The sequence below is a fragment of the Gallus gallus genome, chromosome 5 (genome assembly GCF_016699485.2).
Source record: "Gallus gallus isolate bGalGal1 chromosome 5, bGalGal1.mat.broiler.GRCg7b, whole genome shotgun sequence".
Taxonomy (NCBI): Eukaryota; Metazoa; Chordata; class Aves; order Galliformes; family Phasianidae; genus Gallus; species Gallus gallus.
The window spans coordinates 29,527,462-29,551,245 of record NC_052536.1 but is presented as its reverse complement, the minus strand read 5'-3'; the positions used below and the strand labels follow the sequence as shown (position 1 = coordinate 29,551,245).

Below are 23,784 nucleotides of genomic sequence, written 5' to 3'. Positions count from 1 at the left end.
TAAAAAAACAAATAAAAATAAATAAAAACAAAATAAAACCAAAAAAAAAAAAAACAAGACAACCGGTTAAATTAACAGAACAAATATTCAACAGTTTTAACTGAATACCAGCACCAACATTTTTAGCAGACAATTTTTAGCAGATCTCTGATTCCAATTAGTTAACTATACTGTTCAGTTTAAAACATTGCAGCCTAACCTTGAAACATGAGAGTCTAAAAATGATTTTCTCATCTGGGAGGAGATGCAGCTGGGAGCATTGCCATGGCAACCATCTCATTTCCAAAGAGACTCCATGACTTCTGTTGCTCTCCAGCAACCTCACAAATGGAACAGAATAGTGAAGAAAAAACAAGAAAAGGGAGGAGCTTTCAGAGACTCATACAACCAGCAGGGCTCAAAAAGACTTCGGCAATCATCTTGTCCAACCATCCCCCTTATCACCAATACTTAGTACGCTTTTTATTAAAGTCTATCACATGTAAGAAGGTGCAAAACAGCTGTATCTATGAAGGACAGCACACAGATTTCTCGTAATACAGATTTAAGATTGAATGAGGCAGAATTCTTCAGGTGTGTTTCTTTCCTACTAATAAAGCGGGCTGAAAGCAGCAGATGACTTTTAGGGTTAGCTGCTGGGACTTAAGTTGCCCAAAGACTCTGTAGCTCCTCATCAAAAATGTCATTCCCCCCCTAGCCCCTTCCTCCCCCCCCCCCCCCCCCCCCCCAAAAAAAAGGAAAAATTGTACATAAGCTGTTTTTTAAATGTTTTCAGTGAACTCCAGCTGACTCCGTATCTTTGTGATATTCTCTCCAGAGTACACTGGCAGGGTTTGAAAAAATCCTCCAATAAGGTAAGACTCAAACACCTTACAAAGAAAGCGCTGCAACCTGAGCAGATCTTTCCATGACAAATGACCTCTCCACCATTAGCTGGCTGCCTGGTGATAGAAATAATTGGTTTCTAACATGGGAACACTTGAAAGCGCAAGTGATGTACACAATTATTTCTGCCAGCACCAGTTGAAAAGCATTTGCTAGAGCAATTTCAACAAGACCTTCGTAGTCCTCATAAAAATGAAGGGCAAATGTACGTGGAAAAAAAAGCCTGTGTAAATAGCATGTGAAGAGAATCGGCAGGGAAACAAAACTGAACCAAAAGAAGGAATATCAACAGTGCAATGAAATCCAAGAACAATGAGCGGATTACAAGATGGTTTCTCAGGGAATATCGACCAACTGTCTCTACATTCACACATGTAATCTGTCAGGGACCCCTACAAAGCTACAATAGGAATTATTCTCATGAAAGGACTGTCTAAAGGCTTTCATCACATATACTGTGGTTCAATTCTCTGAATGCTCTTAGTAAATATGACAGTGAACGATAGACATTTTCCACTACAAGCCCACCTTTTAATAACTATTCCACCTCTCATTTGAGGTCCTTCTTTTTGTATAATAATAATATTTACTATTGAAAAAAATATAACCTCTTTAAGAGGCTTAATCTTGATCCCAAACTTAGATATTCCCTATCTTCTTGGTGTTTAACTACCATAGCAAAGAAATTAGGCCTCTATTAATGCAACTCTTATGTTTCATACTTGTCAAATTGAAGCAATTTGAACCACATCTGTGATGTGGATGATCACGAAAACAAACTGGTAGGAAATCAAACAGTCCTCCTTGCTCCCCAAAATTAGTACCAATGTTCAAAACTTGATTTTATTCTGATTCCAGGCATGTGAAAGCTTACTGATTACTTCTCAGGATTGTCCCTGCATGTACACATGATCAGCAGACCCATGCCTTGCAGGTCAGCCTTTGATCAGCCTTTGAGTTTGTACATCTTGTTCTCCCAGCTTAAACACAAAAGGAAATGGTACATGGCTATACTGGAAAGTTCAAAAGACAGACAGAGGGAAAGAGGAAAAAGAAAAAAAAACCCTTAAAAAATTCCAGAGAGCTTTTCTAATATTTAAAAATATATATTCATTTAAATCTTCTTGATCTTTTTTTTCAAATTCATTTAACCACGTTTTATATTAATTTACAAAACTGTACTCAGTTTTAAAGAAACAGTTCAAAATGAAATTTTGGTCAAAAAATGACATGAAAGGTTTTCTTTCTTTTGCATACTCACTGCCACTTGCCCTTGACTGAATGACAGACTTTAATTCTTATTCCTATCAGCCATGCAGAACCAAATACCTAATAAAAATGAGCTCAACTCCAATCTGTTTTTGTACATCATCAATAAAAGATTAGTTAAGTTCCACTTGCACAGAGTATTGTGTTGTCACTGAATCTTCACAACCTTATTGGAAACAAAGCATTACATGAGAGTCACCGCCAACATAATTTGAAGGAATAATACGGTTCTAAAAGTAGGCAGAAGTAGACAGAAGTATTTTTGATGATAGAGGATTCATAATTTCATATGGATTTTAAAACAAAAAGAAACAAACTTAAAAAAAAACACCAACCCTATATGTGACTTCAAGGAGACTTCTACATTTCATCTGAAATTAGACTACACCTAAATACTATTCCCACAGACAATTTTTTGAGTCCAGTATCCTCACACAGTACTGAGTGTAAAACATCAGTTAAGACATAAGGTCCTGCCTTTATGGACGCCGAAATGATTAAGGACTTGCGATATTCTATTTTTTCCACAACGGATATGAATTGCTTTTTGGCACTAAAGGTGCAATAATACACGTTTTATTTAGTCAGTCCACAAGCAGATTGTGGACTAAGTTTTTTATTTATTTAATTTTTGCAAATATATTTTTAATGTACTTTTGCCAATATATTTGAACTGAAGTTATTTCAAAAAATATTATTATTAGGTATGCGTGCTGTGATGAGTGGACAGGTACACGTTTTATAACTCACTCGTACACAATTTGTAGACAAACATAAAAGGAACATCAACTTGAAATTCAGTCAATTAAAGAAAACTAGATTTCAGTACTGCAAGTAACCCCAGTGCTATCATTGTCCTTGTGTGGTTTTACAGTTTTCTTCATTTTTAATCATTTTTCTTTTGTCCCTCACTGCTACAACATAAACAGTTAGGACAACTCATTCCAAAACCAAGAGAGAAAACCATAAAATACTGCACAAAATGGAGAACAAACTACAGCAATAAAACACAAAACCAGAAACACCCACAGTCCTGAGAAAACCCAACACTGCTCCACCACTCTTTTCACAGAAGAACGGCAGGCCCTACTCGGTTGACAATTCTCATACAGTAGCACAGCATACGTTGACAAATTCCAGATGCAAAGGATGGTAACTGCACAAGAGATGTTACCCACTGTGAAAAAGCAGAAGTCTTTAATAAGACTGCATAGTGTTTTGGCTCCTGTATCATCTCTAGTTCTTTTTCCCCTCACCATTTCACTGGTAGGTACCTATCATTAAAGTTTCTTAAGCCGTTACTACTACATTTTCATAGCTCTAAAAACTACTATTAAAACCTTCCAGCTACACCTCTATTAATGGTGTACTATTAGTGTCCACTATTAGGAAAAATCCTTTACTTCCTTGTTTGCTTCTGAAATGGTACAGGAAGTACTAGGTACTATCTCAGAGAATCACAGCTGCTGATCATATGCAACCTGTACTCAATTACGTGTCCCTTAACAACTAAGTGGAGATGCTTAAATGGATCTCAGTGACGTGGTACACTTTTATTAAATTAGCAAATACTATATATTTAAATTGCCTAGATTTCTTAGGAATCTTGATAGATAGCTGTTTAAAAGGGCTTCTTTAATAAATATGTATAAAGAACAACACATAAATGCTTAATTAATAAAGGTACTCTCTGGATTTTCTTCAGTAAGCTCATGGTTATTCTGTTTGGGTATCTCACCTTCATTACTAAACTGATCCTTAAACCTGTGAGATGAGCTTCTCATACTCTCTATACATTTGCACAAAGCCTGAAAATTGCACCATGACCCAAGATACCTGATTCTAGATCCTAATCACAAATACAGATCTGAATCACAAACCAGCCTTTCTATTCAAAACAAATTCCACAGAGCTTATTAACAATTATCTTCCATAAGGGAAGAAACGTTCCTATTTTGAACTTCGTAAAAAGCAAAACTCATCATTATGATTAACTACTCAATAAACTGATTAAAACAAGCTAACACAACTTCACTGTCATACCACTCACTGTTAAAGAAAACGAACTCATTGCTTGCCTTTCCAAAACAGCATAATAAAACTAATTGCTCCGTCTTCAAAGAACTGCTCCATGCCTTTCCCGCAAGTTCTTCAATGAGATGCTGCTGAAAGAAGTGGTTTGTTTTTACAGAAGCAACGTGACTTTTGTTGAGCACTCCTTTCAGTGAATCCTTCTAACAAGAGTATCTGAATAGGCTCTTTTATCTGCTGGATGCATTTTATTTCGTATACAAAAACGACCAACTACGCTAAAACAAAAGAAAACTATTAATAACAAAATGTGCAGTTTACTTTGCTTACTTTGCAAGGACAAAAGCATTCTTTCATTACCCAAAAAACAACACTGCTTTATTTCTCCTGGCAGCTACTGCTGTCGTTTTAATTTGCAAAACATTAAATCTTGTGGAAGACAACTAGTTTTTCACCTTCCCTCTGAAGTGACTGGGAAAAGAAAACATAGATAAAACAAGCATGCTGAACGAACAGAAGTTTGCAATTGCCAGCATTCCTAGAAAGAGACAGAGATACGTTTCAACAATTTTAGAAAAGGAGTGGGACTTACCCTCCCAAGATATTTGAAGGTTTTTCTCTCATTTTTTAAATTTCATGCTCTATTTGGCCACTAATCATACCAGAGATAAGAGAAATACACAGCACAAAAAAAAAAATAGTGGGAGCCAAGTGTTGCAAACATTATACTCGTGGTTAAGAAAGGAAGTATCTAAGCTGAATGTTTATCATATTATGCTGGTACATGGAATCCATAATTAACTTGACAGAACTTAAAAGACTTTCTGTTGATGGATGATTTGTTTTTCCCTCCACAAAAGAATTACTCACAGAAACAGATCAGAGCAGAACACAGCAGTAAAAAAAATGGAAAGTCCTTGAACAGAAGTGATTAGGCAGCAGTTTAAAAATAAAATATTTTAGAACTTATATCTGACGAGCAGATATATCAAATTACAAAGTAAATCCACAACTCAGGATTTTTAAAGGAGGTTCATTTCAGAAATTAACAGAAACATAAAACATTAAAGCCATCTTCACTCTGAACTATCATCTTAGAATTTGTTTCTATATTGCCTTACAATTAAGGCATCATGACAGTTTGCTTCCCCAGACTTTCACCCATCCCAAAACCCTGCTCCAGTGACAACCTCTGGTGGCAGCTGTGATGGATGTGTGTGGTCACATGGGCTGGCTCAAGGCAGGTTTGGGAGAGACAGGAAACAACACAGTAGCCAAGGGATAATTCAGCACACAATAAAATATACTGCTATTTCTTCTTGAGTGTAACCCCTCATTCATTCCACAACAGACACTCGTTACTGTTTAGCACACAATATAATTTATAACATTCTCTACAGAGCATTAGTTAATTCAATAACTTTATACAGATACCGTACAGAAGCCATGTCCTCTTCTGCTTACTGTCAAGTACAAAGCAGCTTATACAGACTTAAAAAAAAAAAAGCTACACACCACAGTTGTAGCATACCGTATTTTGTGCCTAATAAAAGGTTGCAGTAGTGGCTTTTTGATATTTCAAGACAAATAAACATGATACCACATAACAAACAGTTGTGCAAACTCGGGCCTGGAGGAGCACATAACTACCTCCTTTTTCCAGAACTACTTTTCCCTGCTTTACTGCTACTACCACCAGACTTGCTGGAAGACTTTGAAGAAAACAGTCTTGTCATGAATTCAGAGACATCTGGCAGCTCATGGTTCGAATTCAGCATGTTCATTGACTGCTCCATTTCCTGCACGAAAAGATTAGATAACAGCTCTTAACTAGCAATTTCTATGGCATTAGAGCATATCATGAACACGTATAAAAATTCTCAAACACAACTTGTAGCCTTTCAGAATACACACTGCTACACGTTTTTATGCAACTGCAGCCAAATGCCCAGCTACACACAGAAACATAAAACCCCAAAACTAAAAGCACTGACATACAGAAAAAGTAACCATGTCTTAAGCAGCCTTACAGGGCAACCAACTACTCACATAAAATCGTTTTCTCAAAGAAAAATAATGCCAGTGAAATACTTATTTTCAGCATTATTTGTTTTAAAACAAAAGCCTTTGATCAGATTTTCAGATCCATATTCTCATAGATTTTGCACTCTTTCACATTTTCAAATTTTGCCTTCTCCATTTAGTACTGTTTATGCCAAAAGTAACCAATTTTTGAAGGGACTGGGTATTTTTATTGCACTAATTCATAACATCAAGCTATTAGTGTTAGACAGCTAAGTTTTCTTTCTTGTTTCATGAGACCATGTTTCTAGCTAACCTTAATGTAATTTTTGCTTTTTGATCTATAAGGAGCTATAGTAGCCTTTGTTACAATTATATCTATTCTACATCTATACTTAGTAATTGTGCTTGCTGTTATAGTATTAAATTATTAACTTCCTATATGAACTAGTATTGAGCTGATCCCATGAAGAAAAAAACCAAGCTAGCTCAAAAATATAGTATAAGCTCCACACCCAACACAAACAAAATGAATTTAGGCATATGCTTCAGAATTTAATAAACAGAATGTCATTTATAAAAACTGAGCTGGGAAAAACTCCTTTCTCTCATTCTTTGAAGATAATTTAAATTATAAGCAAGATTTCTTCAACTTGCAGTTTCTCCTTAAGAAGTCATACCAGTCAGCTGATGAGAACTAAACCACTGGAACTGCTTGTTGTCCATCATCAGAATAGCCTATCTACATACAATGTCAGATGGGTTAAAAAAATAAATTAGGAATGAATAATTTCTAAAAATTCAATTTCTGAAGCTCAGCTTGGTTTGAAGAACACACCACAGATATGCAGCATATATGTGTATTAAAATCAGAATTAAAGCCGTATGTATAGCTCTAGTATTTTTATATTATGCATTATTTTATTAGATAAAAAAAGGAAAAAAAAATGGTTCAGACACCTATAAAGCACTACTGAAGACAGTGGTCATTTCGAGGAGTTTAAGCTAACCAAACCCTGAAAAAGCAGCCACCCAGGACAGACAAGGAATACTTCTAAAAACAAAAGATTTAGCAAACACCTTGAATCTCCATTTTGTCCTAGCCTTCTGCTATTCGGCATTTTGCATGGCGAAAGGATAATAAATCAGACAATTTAATGACTACAGTAAGATTCTGAATCACACACGCTACTGTAACATCTCAACAGTCTTGTGAGCTCCATAGTTTTAGTTAACAGATAAGAGAAATCCATATCATACTCTTCAAAACACATCAAACGACATCTGAAAATGATGTGCTAGATTTAAACAGTGCAAAAATACACTGAACATTTTTCACACCAAAAAATAGCATTTGAAAAATTACATTTACAGTTCTAAAGATATTTTGGAAAACAACAGTCATGCTGTAATGCATTCAAAGCTTTCTAATTCAAACCCATTCAAAACAGTTTAATTCTGCGTTGTGCCATTTAACAGCAAACTCACTAGTCTGAAATAACAGAACTCATTATTTTAGCAGCAACATCAATAACTGCAGGAATTATGCCAATAAGACATCCCTTGAAGTCTGGTTTTAGCTATCATTTCTCTATACCTTAAAACGTTATTACATTTGTTCTCCCTATCTCCAAACCTTTGAACCTACTTACCCGTCTCATATCAGGATCACTGGTGTTGACAACTTTAGGCAAAAGCACAAATATCAGTAATGGAAGCACCATCATCACAACCTGTACACACACACACAACAAAAAAAAAACAGCAAGTATTTATTCAGCTTATGTGCTGCTAAGATCATTTTCTACATCCTGCCATCAAGATTTTAACTAAAATACCAAGCTGTGGAACAACTGCTTTCTGAGTCAGTACCGCTGTATCAGAAATCCAATTGTCAGGACAGAAACCAGAAGCTCCGCATCACAGATTTCAAACTTGGACCATTCAAGTAAATGTTTGCCTTTTAACTGTCACAATTACAATCTTGCAATGTGTTCCTCTCTAACCTAGAAGAACACCATGTCGTCACAGGAACGAGGCTATGCATTACTTTCAGACAAACTAAATTAAACAGTCGTTATGCAGGGAAGAAAGCGAACAAAACCAACAAAAACAAAAGAGCAAGGCACAACAAACAAACAAAAACAACCAAAAAAGCCCCACGAACACCAAAAACCAACCACCTCAGAAAAATAAACTGCACATCTTTTGTCAACTATTTTTATTCTCCGTGTTCCACTACGAACCACCATATACGAACCACTATATTTGGAACCTTCGCAGTTTTCACCTCTGTGTGCTGCTCGTACATACCATGGGGTTCATCAGGAAATCTGTCCATCCCCAAGATTCTCTCTTTATGAAGTATGAAGGAGGTCCAGAAGATTTCATCTGGAGCGGGTATGGCAGCCTGACAACTTCTGAGGTTTTGATGTAATTCACATATCTTGCCCTAAGGAAAAAAAATGTACATAATTAAAAACACAATCTTTAAGGAAAATTAATGATTATTAAATATTCCAGGCAAGGTTTTAAAAATAGACTACAAATGAAACCATGTGGTAGGCAGTGTCAGATACGCTTCACTTTTCCGAAGCTTATTTTTCTCAGTAGAAGTTATACTTTATATGATCAAACAATATTAATTTCAACACTCATTTGACTTCTGTCTACATTTTATTTCAGGATAGCTGCAGGAGGAAACAGCAAAAGCAAACAAACAGAAGAACTCCTTTTTAACTCACTCATTTCCACTTATTTTAAGGCAATAAATATGAAAAGAAAAAAAGCAGCTATGGTTTGGATTTTAGGAAATGTACTCCAGAAGCAGTGTGAAAGGAAGATGGAATATACGGTGTGAAATGGAAGCAATGGATCCACAGTACTGTTTACATTACTTTTGACGTTACGCTGTCAGGCATACTTACTACACCAATACAGAAACCAATCTGGAAAGGCTCACCTCATTTTGCCTTTTGAAGTTATGTCAACTCGAACAGGCTCAAATTTGTGAGCAGGAGATATAACTTCTACTACATACGATCCTGAGGGTACATCGTGAACCACAAAGCTTCCATCTGTCCTGAAAAAAAAAGAAATAACTTCCATTGCATTTCAACATACTCCAATGCACTGGAGGGTATTGGTTTTGCTTTTTTCCCCTAGAGAAGAAACTGTACCAGTTTCTGTTATAAATCTTTACATGATAATAATGACCAGAAGGAAAATTAAGATATCCAGTACCAAACCCATTAATGTCATTAACACGTGTCACAATACAAGCAAAACTGGCCAGTTACATTAAAGATTTCCTATCACAGAACAGCTTGTTAAGCCATCGTCGTGCTGGAGGAATAGCTTAAAACCCAAGTAACATTTGAAATGGTTCCATTTCTTGTGCTCAAATGATACAGTGAAATTTACTTTGCTTCAGTAATTCTGCTGAAATTAAAAAAATAAATAAATTGACATCCCACATAGTGTGGGCAGACGTTAAATATGACTTACAAAGCACAGAAATTGCATTTTCTGCCCTTACTGCAAAACAGATAACTTCACTTTTAATTGCTTCTTTTAGAACTAGCCCACGCTGGAAAGCTCTATCACAACAATGAGGAAACTAACAGCTCTGAATATGAACATGGAAGTGATTTTTAGACAGATTGCTTTTATTTTAAAGTAAGTAACTTCAATATTCAGTGAAAATAATGAGAAAGGACACTTGAGACTCAGCACAAGCTGTCATCGAATTAAAGCACAGAAGCTTGTAGGTTTCCTCCTACGTGCTTCCAGAAGCTTCCAAGAAGGAAAACTTTGTGTTCTCTGCCTGTCTAAAATTGATATAAAATACACTCCTCCTAAAAATAATACTCAAAGTTATGACCAAATAAGTTCTTCAAAGGCAAAAAAAAGTAATAAACCTCAACACATTCGAAACACACCATGAAAACAAATAAATGAACCTTCTCAGAAGTGATTTCTGTCTTCATACCAGCTCTCTCAAAATTCCCCATCACTTTAGGGCTCTCCCACAATGGAGACAGAAACAAACAGTGACGATTTGATACACTTCTCTAATATTTTATGTGACGATTTGAACCCCTAAAAAAAATGCTAAGATTATCGTACTTTGCAACGATATTAAGGACTTTCCCTGGGAATTCCCTTTCAGTTTTCCCATTCTAACCAGTAGCATTTTGATGAAATTTGATTACAGTTTTTCAAAAGACTCATTTGACAAGGAGAAGTCTAATTTCACATACTGATACGCAATAGGGCCGTTCTCAAGGAATAAAAAAGTAGAACATTTACTTCAGTGGGGAAACTCATCAGATTTATAAAAATGTTTGTAATAGAAAATTGCTCTTGAAATATTCAGCAGTAACTTTGCTATGCCAAATAGTGACCTCCCTCTTATTGGTAACTGAAATGACATTCATTTAATAAATAACCCAAACTTGCCTGAGAAATGGTGACAAATATACCTTCTGATAACCCAAACATATTTAACCCAGCCAGTGAAAGGGAAGGATCCTTCCACTCAGCCTCAAATACCACTGTTAATGAAAAAATTTCTCTCCTGTCACACAGTTCTTCCCAGCAGTGACCTACCACCCTGCAATTTGCTCACTGCAAGTGAACAAAACACTACACATCACAGCTTTTTAGCTGAAACATATCATGCTTGTGGTGGCACAGCACCTACATAGATGTTTATCAACTGAATTAATTAATGTGTACTGTTAATTTCTTGTCTTTGTGTTACCACATAATCTGGCGAGTCTCTCACTAAATGTATGAAATTAACGTGACCAAAAAAGTTTGTTATCCAGGTTACGCTGTTACAAGCATTGTGTGCTTTTAGCTAAGATTATTTCCTCGCATTTCAGAAAACTCCAGCTCCAAATTAGTATCTAGAAACACATCAGCCCCACTGTGTTTTTACACAGGTGTAAGCACGATGCAAGGCACCTGCAGCTGGGCTGTACTGCTCCATCAGCTGCTATACTGACAGGATTCTGTTGTGCAAAGTAAGATCTGCTGTGTTCAGCTATAGAGATCCCAACTTCTGCTGCATAGGGAATAACACGAAACAGCTATATTTATAAGCTAGCATATCTTAACCTATTTGAAATTCCTCATTTTGATACATGAAATGAAATTCATTCCTAGTTCTGAAGGTATCTTCTGAGTATCCCCAGATCCTCAGCTGATCGGAATATACTCCCTCCGACCTGAGGCTGAAGGGGCTTACGTGACGTTTCAGGGCTTCCCTATGCATATGCATCATCCCTCTACATAGCTTTTCCTGCTACTGTGAAGACTTCACGGGTACTGTAAAGAAGTCCCTGAATCCGCAAAGTAACTCAGCGCGGACTCCTGGCAGCCCCAAAGCCCGCGGCCGCAGCCAGAATCCCCCCGAAGGATCTCGCGGTCCCAGGGCGGGACGCGGGCGCGACTGAGGAGCCCCGCGGCCGCCGCCATCTTGCGGCCGGCACCGCAGCAGGGCGGGGTGCGGGGATAGAGGCCCGCGGCACTGAGGGATTTCCCGGCTGGCCCACCCCCCCCCCGCCCGGCGCTCACTTCAGGAAACCGACGTGTTCCTCCCCGTCCACGAGCACCCGGGCCCCTGCGATCCAGTCCTGGGGCTTCACCCCGGGCACCACGGCCCGGCCCTCGATCTTAAACCGCTCCCCAGGGCCCGCGCCGCCCGGCGGCTCCACCGTCCCGGCCGCCTCCGAGCCCGCGGCGCCGGGGGCCAACGGTGACATGAAAAGGCAGAGCAGCACCAGCGACACAACGCCGCCCCGCGCCGACACCATCGTGACCATCACCGCCGCTCAGGTGCCGGGGCGCATGCGCAGAGCGCAACACACCTCAACTCCCCGGAACAGCCGGCACCCGAAGCACGGCGACAAGCTCTCTACGCCTGCGCAGCGGGCCGCGAGAATATGCGTTGGGTGCTACGCGCTTGCGCATAGGAGAGTGAGGCGCCGACATTTTGCGTCACGGGGGTGAGCCAATAGGAATGTGAGCTGCGCGTCCATGATACAGCGCGAAGCGGAAGTGCGCTGCTCTCTGCCGCTCTGAGGCGCTGCGCGTACGCGGGGCCGCCTTACCACTTTGCGGTAGTGGGGGCGGCGCAGCGCCTCGGGCTGGGTCTCTGGGGAGGGGACTGCGACCCGGTGGCACACAGCGCCCCAGAGCAGAGGTTGGGGAAATAGCAGAGCAAGTACGTGGGTTTTTTTGTTTTTTTTTTAATTTCCCCTCCAGGATGAGGCCATCTGCTAGCGATAACGCAGGGGGACACGGATGTGAAATGAAAGAACATGAAAATTTGTCAATAACGTTGGCCTGAAGTGCCTTCTTTGAACCGAATGAGATCAACGCAGACTGTTTTTGATGCTCCCCTACAGCCTGCGGGCAGAGCGGCAGCACGAAATGCTGTTGCTCACTATGGGCAGGCTGAGCGCCAGACCAGGAGGGCTGTAATGCCTGCCCTGCCCATTTCCTCCCCACGCAATATGTCCTGTCGTGTCACGTGTACCCGCTGTCACATACACCTGACTCCTCACCTGTTGCTTAACGCCAGAGTTAATTACTGAACTCATCAGAAATATTATTTAACTATTAAAGCACGTTTGGAGATGATGACCGTAGCCTTAGCCCTGAGCAGATACTGAATGAGAACATTTCACTATGCCAGACATGATTCTGAAATCGTGTGTCACTCCATGAGAGCGGAATAACGTGAATGACGTCTCCATTACTATTTTTGAGCTGCGCTGTTCTATTTTGGATGGCCAGGATGAATGAGGTTCTTCTGTCGCATAAAGTCACAAAAGTTGGAACACCAGCAGTTTGGGAGGTGGAAACCTGAGCGTTCTATAAATGATCAGTGCTAGAAAACAGCTTCTCTGAGTTGTAGGAGTTTGCAGTCACTTTTTTCCCACTTTGTTGATGAAGCAGATACTTAAAATAAGATGACCAAACAGCAGCATGTTGTAGGAAACCAGACTGGTATTTCCAGGATGACACCAGCAGAAGATAGCATTGCATACTGACATATCACATTACTATATTTATACAGTTACTGAATAAATGCTACTTAAGTATCCTTAAGAAACGTATAGGGATGCTCTCACATCACATAGGGTGTTCCTGCCCCCCAGTTTTAAGGAGTTCATCAACCATAGATTTGTAAGTACCAAATATAAAGATCCAGAACATTTCTTTTTATAGATAGTACAGTTAGTTAAGTTTTAAGCCTGGTGAACCCAAATAAAAGAAAACCACATTGGTTCTTTCACGCTCTCTCTCTAATCCAAGCAATTTCTCTACATGCCATCCAGCTAACAAACTGACACATTTGTTAGCCTCGTCCCTATTGTCCGTTCCTCACATAGAAAGTCTCCCTGAGCTCAGGTTTCAGATACATAACTTTGTTTTTATATGCGCAAAGTTTCTAATAGCTGTATGGGCATGAAACTTCCATACATGTAGTTAAACAAACAGTCTCCCTGCTCTCACTGTGGAACTTCTTTGCATATTAGAAGCTGTACTTCATACAGATACAGCGGTTACCATATTTTGAAGTGTACACAACTGAGAAAATAATTCATTTGGCGGATTACTGCCTTTTTCATTAAGATTAGCTACATTAGCATCTTATTTGAGGGGATTACACAATGATATTATAAGCTTTGATATCATGGTGTTGTAGGTGTTTACCTTCTAGGTAAAAAGAACCAAACCCCCAAAATGTAGCGCAAATAAAATAAATGAAAATGTTGAGGTATACACTTATCAAAGCCAACTACTAATTTTTTTTTTTTAGTGTTTTATCTGGAAGGCTTTCTATTTCTTACTGGAAGAATTTTCACTATTAGCCAGCTTCTGTCTGTAGCTTGATGCAAAGGGAATGCCTGATCAGAAGACAGATAAAACTGCCAAGCAACAGTTTCAGTTTACTTTGAAGCAACGGAACCATTTCATCAGCCTCCTCACAAGCACAGTCAAGAGCGACTTCCATGTTTGAGAGGTGTCTCCTCATTGATGGATTCACTTGACTAACAGCTACATAGAAACTGGCAAATTCCTGGCAGGTTCTGCCCTGCTCACAAGCACATTCTCACTTCTGTCTGATTGGTTCATTCAACAGCTGTCACTGTTTGTGCAAACCTGTCAGGCAGATGGATGAATCCCTAATGGGCTGAGCAGAGTGGAGGTCTAGACTAATGTAATGCCATTACACTGATAATACTGAAATCTGTATCTCCAGGTTCTTGTCACTTCTGGTTTCGTGTACAAATTGAAAAGCAGAGAAGATGCATGAAATCCCTCTGAACTCCCCGAATGAATCATAATGCAGAGCATCACAGCTGTTTAGAAACAATTGAGTATTCTGGGATACTAGTGAATAGAAGCAGCAAGGGAGTTTCTTCACCCAAGAGGAAAATGATTTTATACTTATTTTTGTGCTGAATTTTTCACAGTGTGAACACTAGGAAAACTTACTATGTACAAGTTTGCTTGTAGTTCGAGATTAGCAAAGCATTTTCATAAGCTTCAATACAACTTTGAACATTTGCTTTTGGAAATGAAGATGATGCCGTAATTGACACTGGTTTACTTTAATACACTGGACATCCACTGGACGACAGCCAGCAGCAGCCCAGAACCTGTTTCCTGTGTGATTCAGCCACACGCTGAGCTGTTGGCTGTCAGCAAACAAGGGAGCAGCTGTGGCCATCTTACCATAGTCTTATCATGATCTCTGAGTCAGTCCCCCAGCTGCTGTGCTGGGGGAGGTCATGCTGGATTGAGGTCTTGCCCACTATACCCAAACAGTGCAATTTCACAAATGCTCTATGGAACCAAGGACACGGATGTGACCGATCTGAAAAACAAATAAGAAATTCATGTGCATCAGAACACCCCACACCTACATCAGTTATATTGTCTTTTGAGGATAAAAAATTCTATTATTTTTAACAAAGAAGAAAAACAAAAAAAACATAACAAACCAAACATCAGAGAATTGTGTCTGTGGAAGCAATCAGCATCAGGCCCAGCAGAAGGCCACAGCCAGCTAATGCATTCACTGAGCTTTCTCCTTCACGATCAGCTTTATTGTAAATAATCGCAGAATTAACAAAAATTGTGCCACATGTTTCTGTGAGAATTATTCTTTTAAAAAAATTACCTACGTATATTGTAAAGTGGGCTCATTCTGCCATCTACTGGCAATTTACAGCGCTACACCAGAAACATTTACCAGGGGCAGATTCGAGCAATAACGTTCACGGCGTTCAAAGGCGCGCTCCCCTGCGCAGGTCCTACTTCCGGCTTCCACCAGAATTATTTCCACTCTTCTGCTAATAGGCATCTGAAAGCACAAACAGGGCAATACTTTCATACACTTTTCATAATGCTGACATCGAGGTCAATCACCAGATGACAGCCCGCTTTATCTGCTGGAAGAAGAAATTTAATTAGTTTAAGTATGAGGAAAAGGCAGGAAACTTGTCCTGCTGTGAAAAGTCCCACACCCTCTCCTGCAAGCAGAACAAATATGGGCGTAACATGATGGGAACATGGAAATTGTTTTCATAGAGCTTTGAAGTGCTCATCTCCTATTTACTATGAAACGTATCCCTGTATCTCTTTCAAGCAGAATTTGTGCACAGACTGTGCAAGCAGGGTGTCTAAGAACTACAGCATCTGCTATGCTGGCTATAGAAGCAGCAGCTCTGCACAGAGCAATGCTATGTGTGGGCTCAGATGCCTGAGCTCTGGTTTGTATGGATACCACCTGTAACCATTCACCTGCTGCTCTAGTGGCACGTTCCTGGAATATTTGGTTTCCAAAATTAACAGTGTAAAATCCTTGCTTCTTGGAATGCGCTTTAAGTGCCGTGCTTCCCACTCTCACCCCCAACTGGGATTCTACTCACATAATGCCACTCCATTATGCAGCGTTATCATAGCCCTTGCAGAACCATTGCTGATTTCCTCCCCAACCCCCCTTTCTTTACTTCGCTATTGGTAATTTAGCACAACAAAACAGAATTCCTTCCTTCATACTTCAAGCTGAAGATATTCAAGTGATCTATAGAGTGGGTTCACATGACATGGAAGGTGCAACCCGGAGAGGTCACAGGAACTTTGATGGGATGTTCTACCAGAAGAGGATCCTATTCAACAACCAAATAAAACATCCAGTCTCATCTGCGAGTCATCTGCCCTGGGAGATCTTGTGTCCAACATGCAGAAGGCTGCTGTAATACACACAGCCTTAAGCAGTTGCCTAATTACGCTACACTTGCTTCTATGCTAGGAAGAATGGAGGAAGGAAAGGCCAGAAACGACACTGAGTTAGCAGTGCATTTCTGGCCTGTCATGAAATTGTATGCTTTTTTTTTTTTCCAAGGAGGTGGTTGTCCAAAGGCTACTAAAGGTTCATTTGCACCATTTCTAAGCCCACTCTTTTTTTTTTTTTAATACATTTTTGTAGTGGGAGTTAAAGAAGAGTCCAGCTGGAGCCAGATCAGCACTTTCCAGATGACAAACATTCTCTTTGGTGTATTAAATACATTACATACACTGCTGCAGTATCTACTGCTAGCAAATTTGGATTCAAACTAACTATGAAAGAAACAAAACCTGCACGCTCGCTTTATTTGAAAAAGCCTTACGAGCAAAGCTTAGCCTTCAACTCATTCTCAAAACACCAGTACAAGCCCAAACCAACATTACAGCAGATCTGAATTCACTTAGCTAGTTCTTCATCTCAGAAATGAAGAATCGATTCTGCAGTGCCCTGCTTTTTTCGAAGCATTAGTTACTCTTACTGCTTGTCAGCTTCATTACAAGCCATACAAGCACTTTTTCATGAACACATTCTGGCTGTTCCTAAGAAGCTGAGAATGGCAGTTCCTGGCCTTAAGTAGCCCTGCAAGCACCTTCTTTGTGCAAGGCAGATAGTTGATGCAGACATATACAACCTTAGGGTGCACAGCTGTAACCTGACGGAGCTTACCAGCTGCTGCCTCTCTGGAATTCAGCTCTTAAATAAGAGCTAGATTGCTTGACTTTATTGTTGTATTTCACTGTATTGGCCTGTGATCCCTGTAACTATTTTAAAGCTCTTAATGAAATAAGCAACTTTTAGCCTTCTACACTTACATTTTAGCTCCGTTTAGCTGAAGGAAGTAACTTGGAGGCACTTTATACTCCTGTTGCACTGTGAGAAAGCTAAATAAGAATCCTGTTTATGTTTCAGGTGCATTCCTATTTGTGTTGGCTGGAACGCTGAGTCATGAGAGCCAATGAAGCCTCGCCGTGACAAGTACTGGTTACTACCAGTCAAAGAACTGCTCAAATGAACACTGTAGTGAATTAGAGGCATTATCTACCATTAACCAACGGCAAACAAGCTAATTTTCTATGTGCTGTTACATTGCTATTCAATGTGTTAAACGATGGCTTCATTAAAGCAGGTTGATTGGTAATTTTGCAAGTAGTTGTCATGTTTCCTGTGTGATTTAAATAAAGCTACGGCAATCTTAGGCAAGAGGTAAATAAGAGCCTCATCAGGTAACTTGAGCTAAGTTATGCACTTGGATTGAAAACGCAAGCCTTATCATAGAAAATCCTTCCAGTTGCAATATAAAATCTTGTGACTATGAGGCTTTTTCTTCTCTTTATTATTTTGAGTTACGTAAGACTGGGTAATTGTTATATTCTGCGTAACCCTTTGCAAATTTTGGGGAAAAAAACAGTACCATAAGTCACTTTCAAATGCCCCTTCTCCCCACTCTAGCTATTTGCTTTCATCATTTGTAAGCATATTTGACAACAGGCTCCTCAGGGAAGCTCTGTATATCTGGTGAGATCCGGGGCCAATAAAGCCTTGCTAGGCACAGCAGGAGTAATGAATTCAATTTTGGATTCTGCTTTTAGGACTTCTATTTTAGGCAAACCAAACAACAATGAACCACAGAAAACTTGCTGCAGGATTAAACAGATACGCTTTTACCTTCCCCTGAGCCTGAAAAATTCTGAAAAGCATCTTACAATTGGCATTAATGTGAGGTGACAGAAAATCTAGTGGTTAGTTTAGATATGCATTGCACAGCTGTGACGATCTGCTTCTGAATGTTGACACATGAAAGTAGTAAGCACTAGAAAGGAGAAGCAAAAAGAAATAATTGCCAGGACTTCTTTGTTCATGCAAGAATCATGGGAGAACAAACTCTTAAAAATATACATTAGTAAACTACAGGCCTGGGTCACAGCTCTTTTAGTAAAGGGGGAGGACACAGCAAACAAACCAAATACCCCAGCGACCTTCTCATTCCTAAAAACCATGCTTTTATAAAATAAATAAAATAACATGATGTCTGATGAAAACAATTAGCCCTTTAAATGGCAGCAGCATAGGTACCTGGAGTAGAAGGTCCAGAGAGGCCATAGAGAGCTCGAGCTCAGGTGGACACACTGGCATGCAGGTTTTTACAGAGCCAGGTATCTGGCTGGAGAATCTCTGTGACAGGGAAAAGGTAGGGAGATTAAGTCTGAGTGAGTGAATTTCAGATGATAATCATCTCCTGGCAGACAAAAGTACGTAGTGGCACCTTGACCTAAAAGAGGCAAGTACAGGAGATAAAAACAGATACTGGATGATGGACACAGCATTAGATGGGAATTCAGAATATCACCTAAAGTTCCGTTAGGAAGAAATCCTGAGGACGGTTCAGCAATAGTGTCTCCTTCCTTTGCAGAATCATTGGGTGGGTGAAGCTCTGACAGAGCTGCAAACTGACGACAACAAACCTGACAGCCATGCTGCAGGCACTCCACATACCTCACAGCCCCGCCATGGCTGACTGCTGGTAGTGCCATAAGAGTAAAGGAGATGAGAGTCAGCGGATGCTGTTAGGGCGCTCCCTAAGGCAGAAATTACAATTTATATTCCTACTATCTCAACCTTGAATGCGGGAGCAAAAGGTAGGGCTTGCTGGAGCCATCCAAATTAGTTCTTCCTCCTCTCACTGATGTCTCTCATTGCTGAGATGGTAAAATTCAATTGTTAGCTTTGCAGCAGTATACAGACAACACTTTCATCAGAAGTGCGATGCTCCTCAACACCAGGTAAGATACTATTTCAGACCATTAAATTCAGTTCAAGTTCTGACTATGATTCCGGGCCGACAGCGTCTTGGAGATGCATCTCAGGGGTAAGGGGAAAAAAAAAACCTGCTCTCCTATAAAACTATACTATTTTCATAGCTTAATTATAATTAACTGCATATTAAAAAGAAACCACAGACCAATCCTTTTGTCAGAAAAAAGACATTAATGAGGATATCAAGAACTGTGGATAAAGAGATTTCTATACATGGAAACCTACTAAGATCACAGTTAAGACTTGGTGATTTATGGAGAAAGAGGTCTTGTCATCTTTCACAGACAGAATTATTGATTTCAGAACTGTTTAATGCAAACCAGACTTGAGGTTAAACTCTCATTTTCCAGACCTTACAGAAAACCATTGGCAGGCTGACCAAAGAATCAGAAATACATACAACGCTTGCATCCAGAAATGCGAGATACTCCTTGTTAGTCCCCAAGGTGAAGGTCAGTGTTAGCAAGCTGCCAGTTCCAAAGACGGCTCCAAGGGCGTTCTCCTATTTACAGCCCTGCAGAATGAAGTGGCTGAGGTCACGCACCAAACAGCCAAGCAATCTAGAAAGCTGACTGCTAACTTCGGAGAACCCTCAGATGCACATTCTTATGTCTCTTTTTTAAGAGGAAAGAGGGTGGCAGCATTTATTGTCATCTGACCACAGCATGACTTTATGCTGGGGATGAATGAATTCTAGCTTTTGGGTTAGTTTTTAAGTCAGTTTTTCATAACGATGAAACATAACACGTTTCTATTTAAAATCAGGAGTTGAGATGGAAAGAATCCCTTCACAGATGTTAAGGGACACACCACCAGGAGAGGTATAAATGCAGAAAGAAGTGTAGAAGAGAATTCTGCACAGTAATGACTCCACAGGCATGCTTACCCAGCACACTGTGAAAAAGAACGCTAAACACATCCTCACTACATTTATCCCTGATCATTTTCTACGGAGTCAAACAGTGGAAGGCATAAGCTCACAAAAATGAGAATTCAAGATATGAACAAATTTAATATCCTGTACTTAGAGGGGAAGACAAGGTGGATAAAGAGCAAAAACCCAAAAACTAAACCACACACCACTGTGCAGCATGGTTTTACTCTAACACCAGTTAGAGAAACAGGATTTTTCTCAAAGTTTGCCAACTTAAGCATTCAGAACTATGGGCATTTTTAATTACTACTTTGTCAAGGAACTATTTTTGAATGCCATTTATATTCATACAAACACTCCTAATACAACAATTTTGACTTAAACCTGGTAATTGATACAGCCATTATATTAATATGCATCCTTCCATATCTCCAGTATTAATGTAAGGACTAAACAAAGTGGTGTCATTCACATATTTGTCATCACAAGCGCAAGCACTGTACTTCTATATTCCCTATATTTTTACAGCTAAATGACCCTAAGCTGATTTGATTTACAGTAAGAAGCAGGAAGGCTCAAGATACAAGACATCACTTGGGAAACAAGGCGTACCAAATATGAAGGCATTTTGTTCTCACTTGGATAAGTGACAAGGTTGATGTGGAGCTGGGAACTCTGCCAAGCAGATGTGCTCCAACACGTCAGTGGGGTGGAAGAGCAGCAAGTGGGAAGAAACGAGACTGCTCTGCGTGCACCAAGACTCCAACCTTCCCTCTTCAAGTGCCTCACTGTAATGGAATTAGTCACATAGGACTAGAAACACTTCCTACATCAAAGATGAATCTTCAACTAGCACAGGCACCCTTTTCAGGCAGACAGAATTTCTGTAACGCGTTTAAAACAAAACAGTTTGCTTCTGAGGGTAGTACACGCTTTTAGCAGAACCCCTAGCAGCACTGCTCTGTTGCCCAAACAGCAGGAGATTAAGAGGCAGGACAACTAACTACCCAGCTTATACTTAATGCTAATATTTGCTGTTGGCATAGAATTACTCCAGAAATAACTCTCGACAATAATTACCAACTTCAGTCAATTAAGAAGTCAGGCTTTTAGACTTCGAGTAAAAACCAGAGAACAGAATAGAACCTGTCAGTTACTTTCCAGTGTTACTTTAGTTTACTACTTTATTAACAATGGCAAGAATCTTGTAACAATCAAAATCACTGCTTGCACAATGAAACCAACACCTGTCATCGTTTATAATACCTTGACAATGTTATTTACTTTCTTCCTCCAGCTGGAGCATTAGGCAGCACACAGTCACAATGTAACGAAAAATCAAGCATTTTTTCCTGCTCCTTTTCAGTCAGAAACTTAATGCTATTTTAAAGAAACACAACATCTGAGCCTATTGGCTTCCTGACAAATACCATAAGCAGAGATAAAAAGAAGTAAGCTATTTGTGCTCTCCAAACAAGACATGCAAGTTGTTCATTCCTGCATTCATTAAGCAGTTCCACCAGCAAAGAAGTAGCATTTGGTTTCTTTGCACCAGGAGTTAAGACTTCAGCCTTCCAGCATCAACATTCTGCTCTTATCTAGACCAAACAGGAAACAGAACAGCTCGTTCACACATGGTAACACAACCTGATGGTAATGCTGTAGAGCCAGTTATTATGAAAAAGTGTATCTGGGCAACTTCTTTATTTAGATCCAAGCATTTCTCTGGAAGTGGCAATCTTCCTCTACTCTTCCCTAAAAATTTCACTTAGAGAAAATATTTAGATATATTTAGAAATATGCAGAAGAGATAAGCTTGCTTAAAACAATGGAGCAACACGATTAAAACCTGTTAGCACAGAATACTGGCTATTTTTCTGATGCCAAGATGTTTATTAAACTATCTGACTACAGCTTTCAATTCATGGAATATCTGAAAACAACTGAAAGAGCCAAATATAATTCTGACTTTTTGAAAATGAAGCTACACTGATAAAATACAACTTGGAAAAGAACCACCTACCTAAATTACAAGAGATATTTGAAACTGCTTACAGCTCGCATTAAAATATGATGCTAGGGTGTGCATTGATTCCAACACACCCACAATAGCAGGCAGCCTTGGAATGTAACACTATCTTGATATTTAGTAGTTTCACAACACATAGAGTGCTCACAAAAAGTAACAATCAAAATGGTTGCAATCTCTCTAAAATCTATTCGCTTTGTTTCTTCCAAGTCAAGCATAGAGAGAACAGCCTCCTTCCGAAATGCACAGAACAGCATGATTGACGTAAACACAGTACATATTTATACAAGAATTTGTATTGTTTGTGTTTTGGGGACTACCACTTCACAAAGAGAATTCAAATGGCTTTAGCAGTAAGGAGTGAAAAAATAGAACTGTTGGAAAACAAAAAATTGCTTTCTTGCATCTTGTTACAGCAATATACAGGCACTGAAATGGGGCAACTGACTGCTGGTGTCTATTTGCCCCACACCACTCCACGTAAACAGCATCTGAATTAAATCAGGGATCTGTGTCGATCAGAAACAAGGATGTGCCACATCCAACTTGAAAGCAACAGACTTCATGTTGAAGTCACCAATTACATTGTTAAAGTCTACATAAAGAGATGCGCTACAAAACTATCACCATTATGGAAACAAAAATACTGTAGGCCTACAATATTCAAGTCTGTGGTCATTTCCACTTTAAGTGACAGTACCATAACCCTGTCCCCATATTACAGGTGGGTATCAGAGTACAGCTCAGTCCTTAATGAAAAAAACCCACCACCCTGCAGCTATGGTTATTTAGAGTGAAAATCAAGTTCAGACTCAAGCGTTTAGCCATGAATGTCCACTTCGATTAGCAGATATTTGTGTTGAAAGCTTAAGAGGGAAAGTTTTAACAATAGCTTTCATATTCTTACCTTTAGTTTGTCAACTTTCACCCTCCCTCAACTCAACAGTAGATACAGTATGTTTAGACTACAGAGAGGAAGAGATAACATTATTAAATGCTGAAAAATGCATGTATGGGGAGAATAAGAGGAGACAAATACTTGCATTTAGTCTCATTCCAAGGCATAAAACAAAACAATTAACAGGGAATTAAAATAATGGATTAAAGCACACTCACATTATTATCTCAGTGATTCTTTAGCTGTAGCCTACAATTACTATCATGTAGGAAGGTAGACTAAAGACAGATATTAAACTAGTCTGACATTTGTAGAAGCTATTAAGAGCTGCTTCCCCCCCCCCCCCCCCCCTTCCTCTAATGGAACAACAGTTCAATGTAAGTTCCCCATGCAAGACCCGAGTGCCTTCACAAACAGAACTTGCACTGTTCAAAGGTTGGAGTAACTTCACACCAGTAGTGTGGCTTGCACTGTACTTTTAAATAGCTGCTTGAGTCATATGACTGTTTCCCTTTGCACCAGAAGACTGGAGACAAAATACAGCTGCAGATCTCCATATATCCAGTCTTTTGTAACACTGGGAGACC

The 23,784-nt window shown here is 39.5% G+C and overlaps 1 protein-coding gene across 1 annotated transcript; it reads right to left on the bottom strand.

Moving 5' to 3' along the window:
* Positions 1-5,543: 5,543 nt before the first annotated feature.
* EMC7 (ER membrane protein complex subunit 7) lies at positions 5,544-12,056 on the bottom strand. The gene is made up of 5 exons (XM_421207.8): positions 11,791-12,056; positions 9,170-9,289; positions 8,521-8,659; positions 7,860-7,940; positions 5,544-5,984 (listed from the first exon to the last, which is right to left on the bottom strand). Exons 1-5 carry the CDS (start codon positions 12,036-12,038, stop codon positions 5,832-5,834), a joined length of 741 nt encoding a protein of 246 aa, XP_421207.3. The 5' UTR covers positions 12,039-12,056; the 3' UTR covers positions 5,544-5,831.
* Between the last annotated feature and the right edge of the window lie 11,728 nt (positions 12,057-23,784).

Bases quoted from the DNA above. Each gene is read 5' to 3' on its own strand.
- EMC7 (XM_421207.8), bottom strand. From the start codon at position 12,038: ATGGTCACGATGGTGTCGGCGCGGGGCGGCGTTGTGTCGCTGGTGCTG. The intron at 9,290-11,790 runs GTGAGCGCCGGG...TTTTTTTTTCAG, and splicing joins GAACACGTCGGTTTCCTGAA to GACAGATGGAAGCTTTGTGG. The intron at 8,660-9,169 runs GTGAGCCTTTCC...TTTTTTCCTTAG, and splicing joins ACTTCAAAAGGCAAAATGAG to GGCAAGATATGTGAATTACA.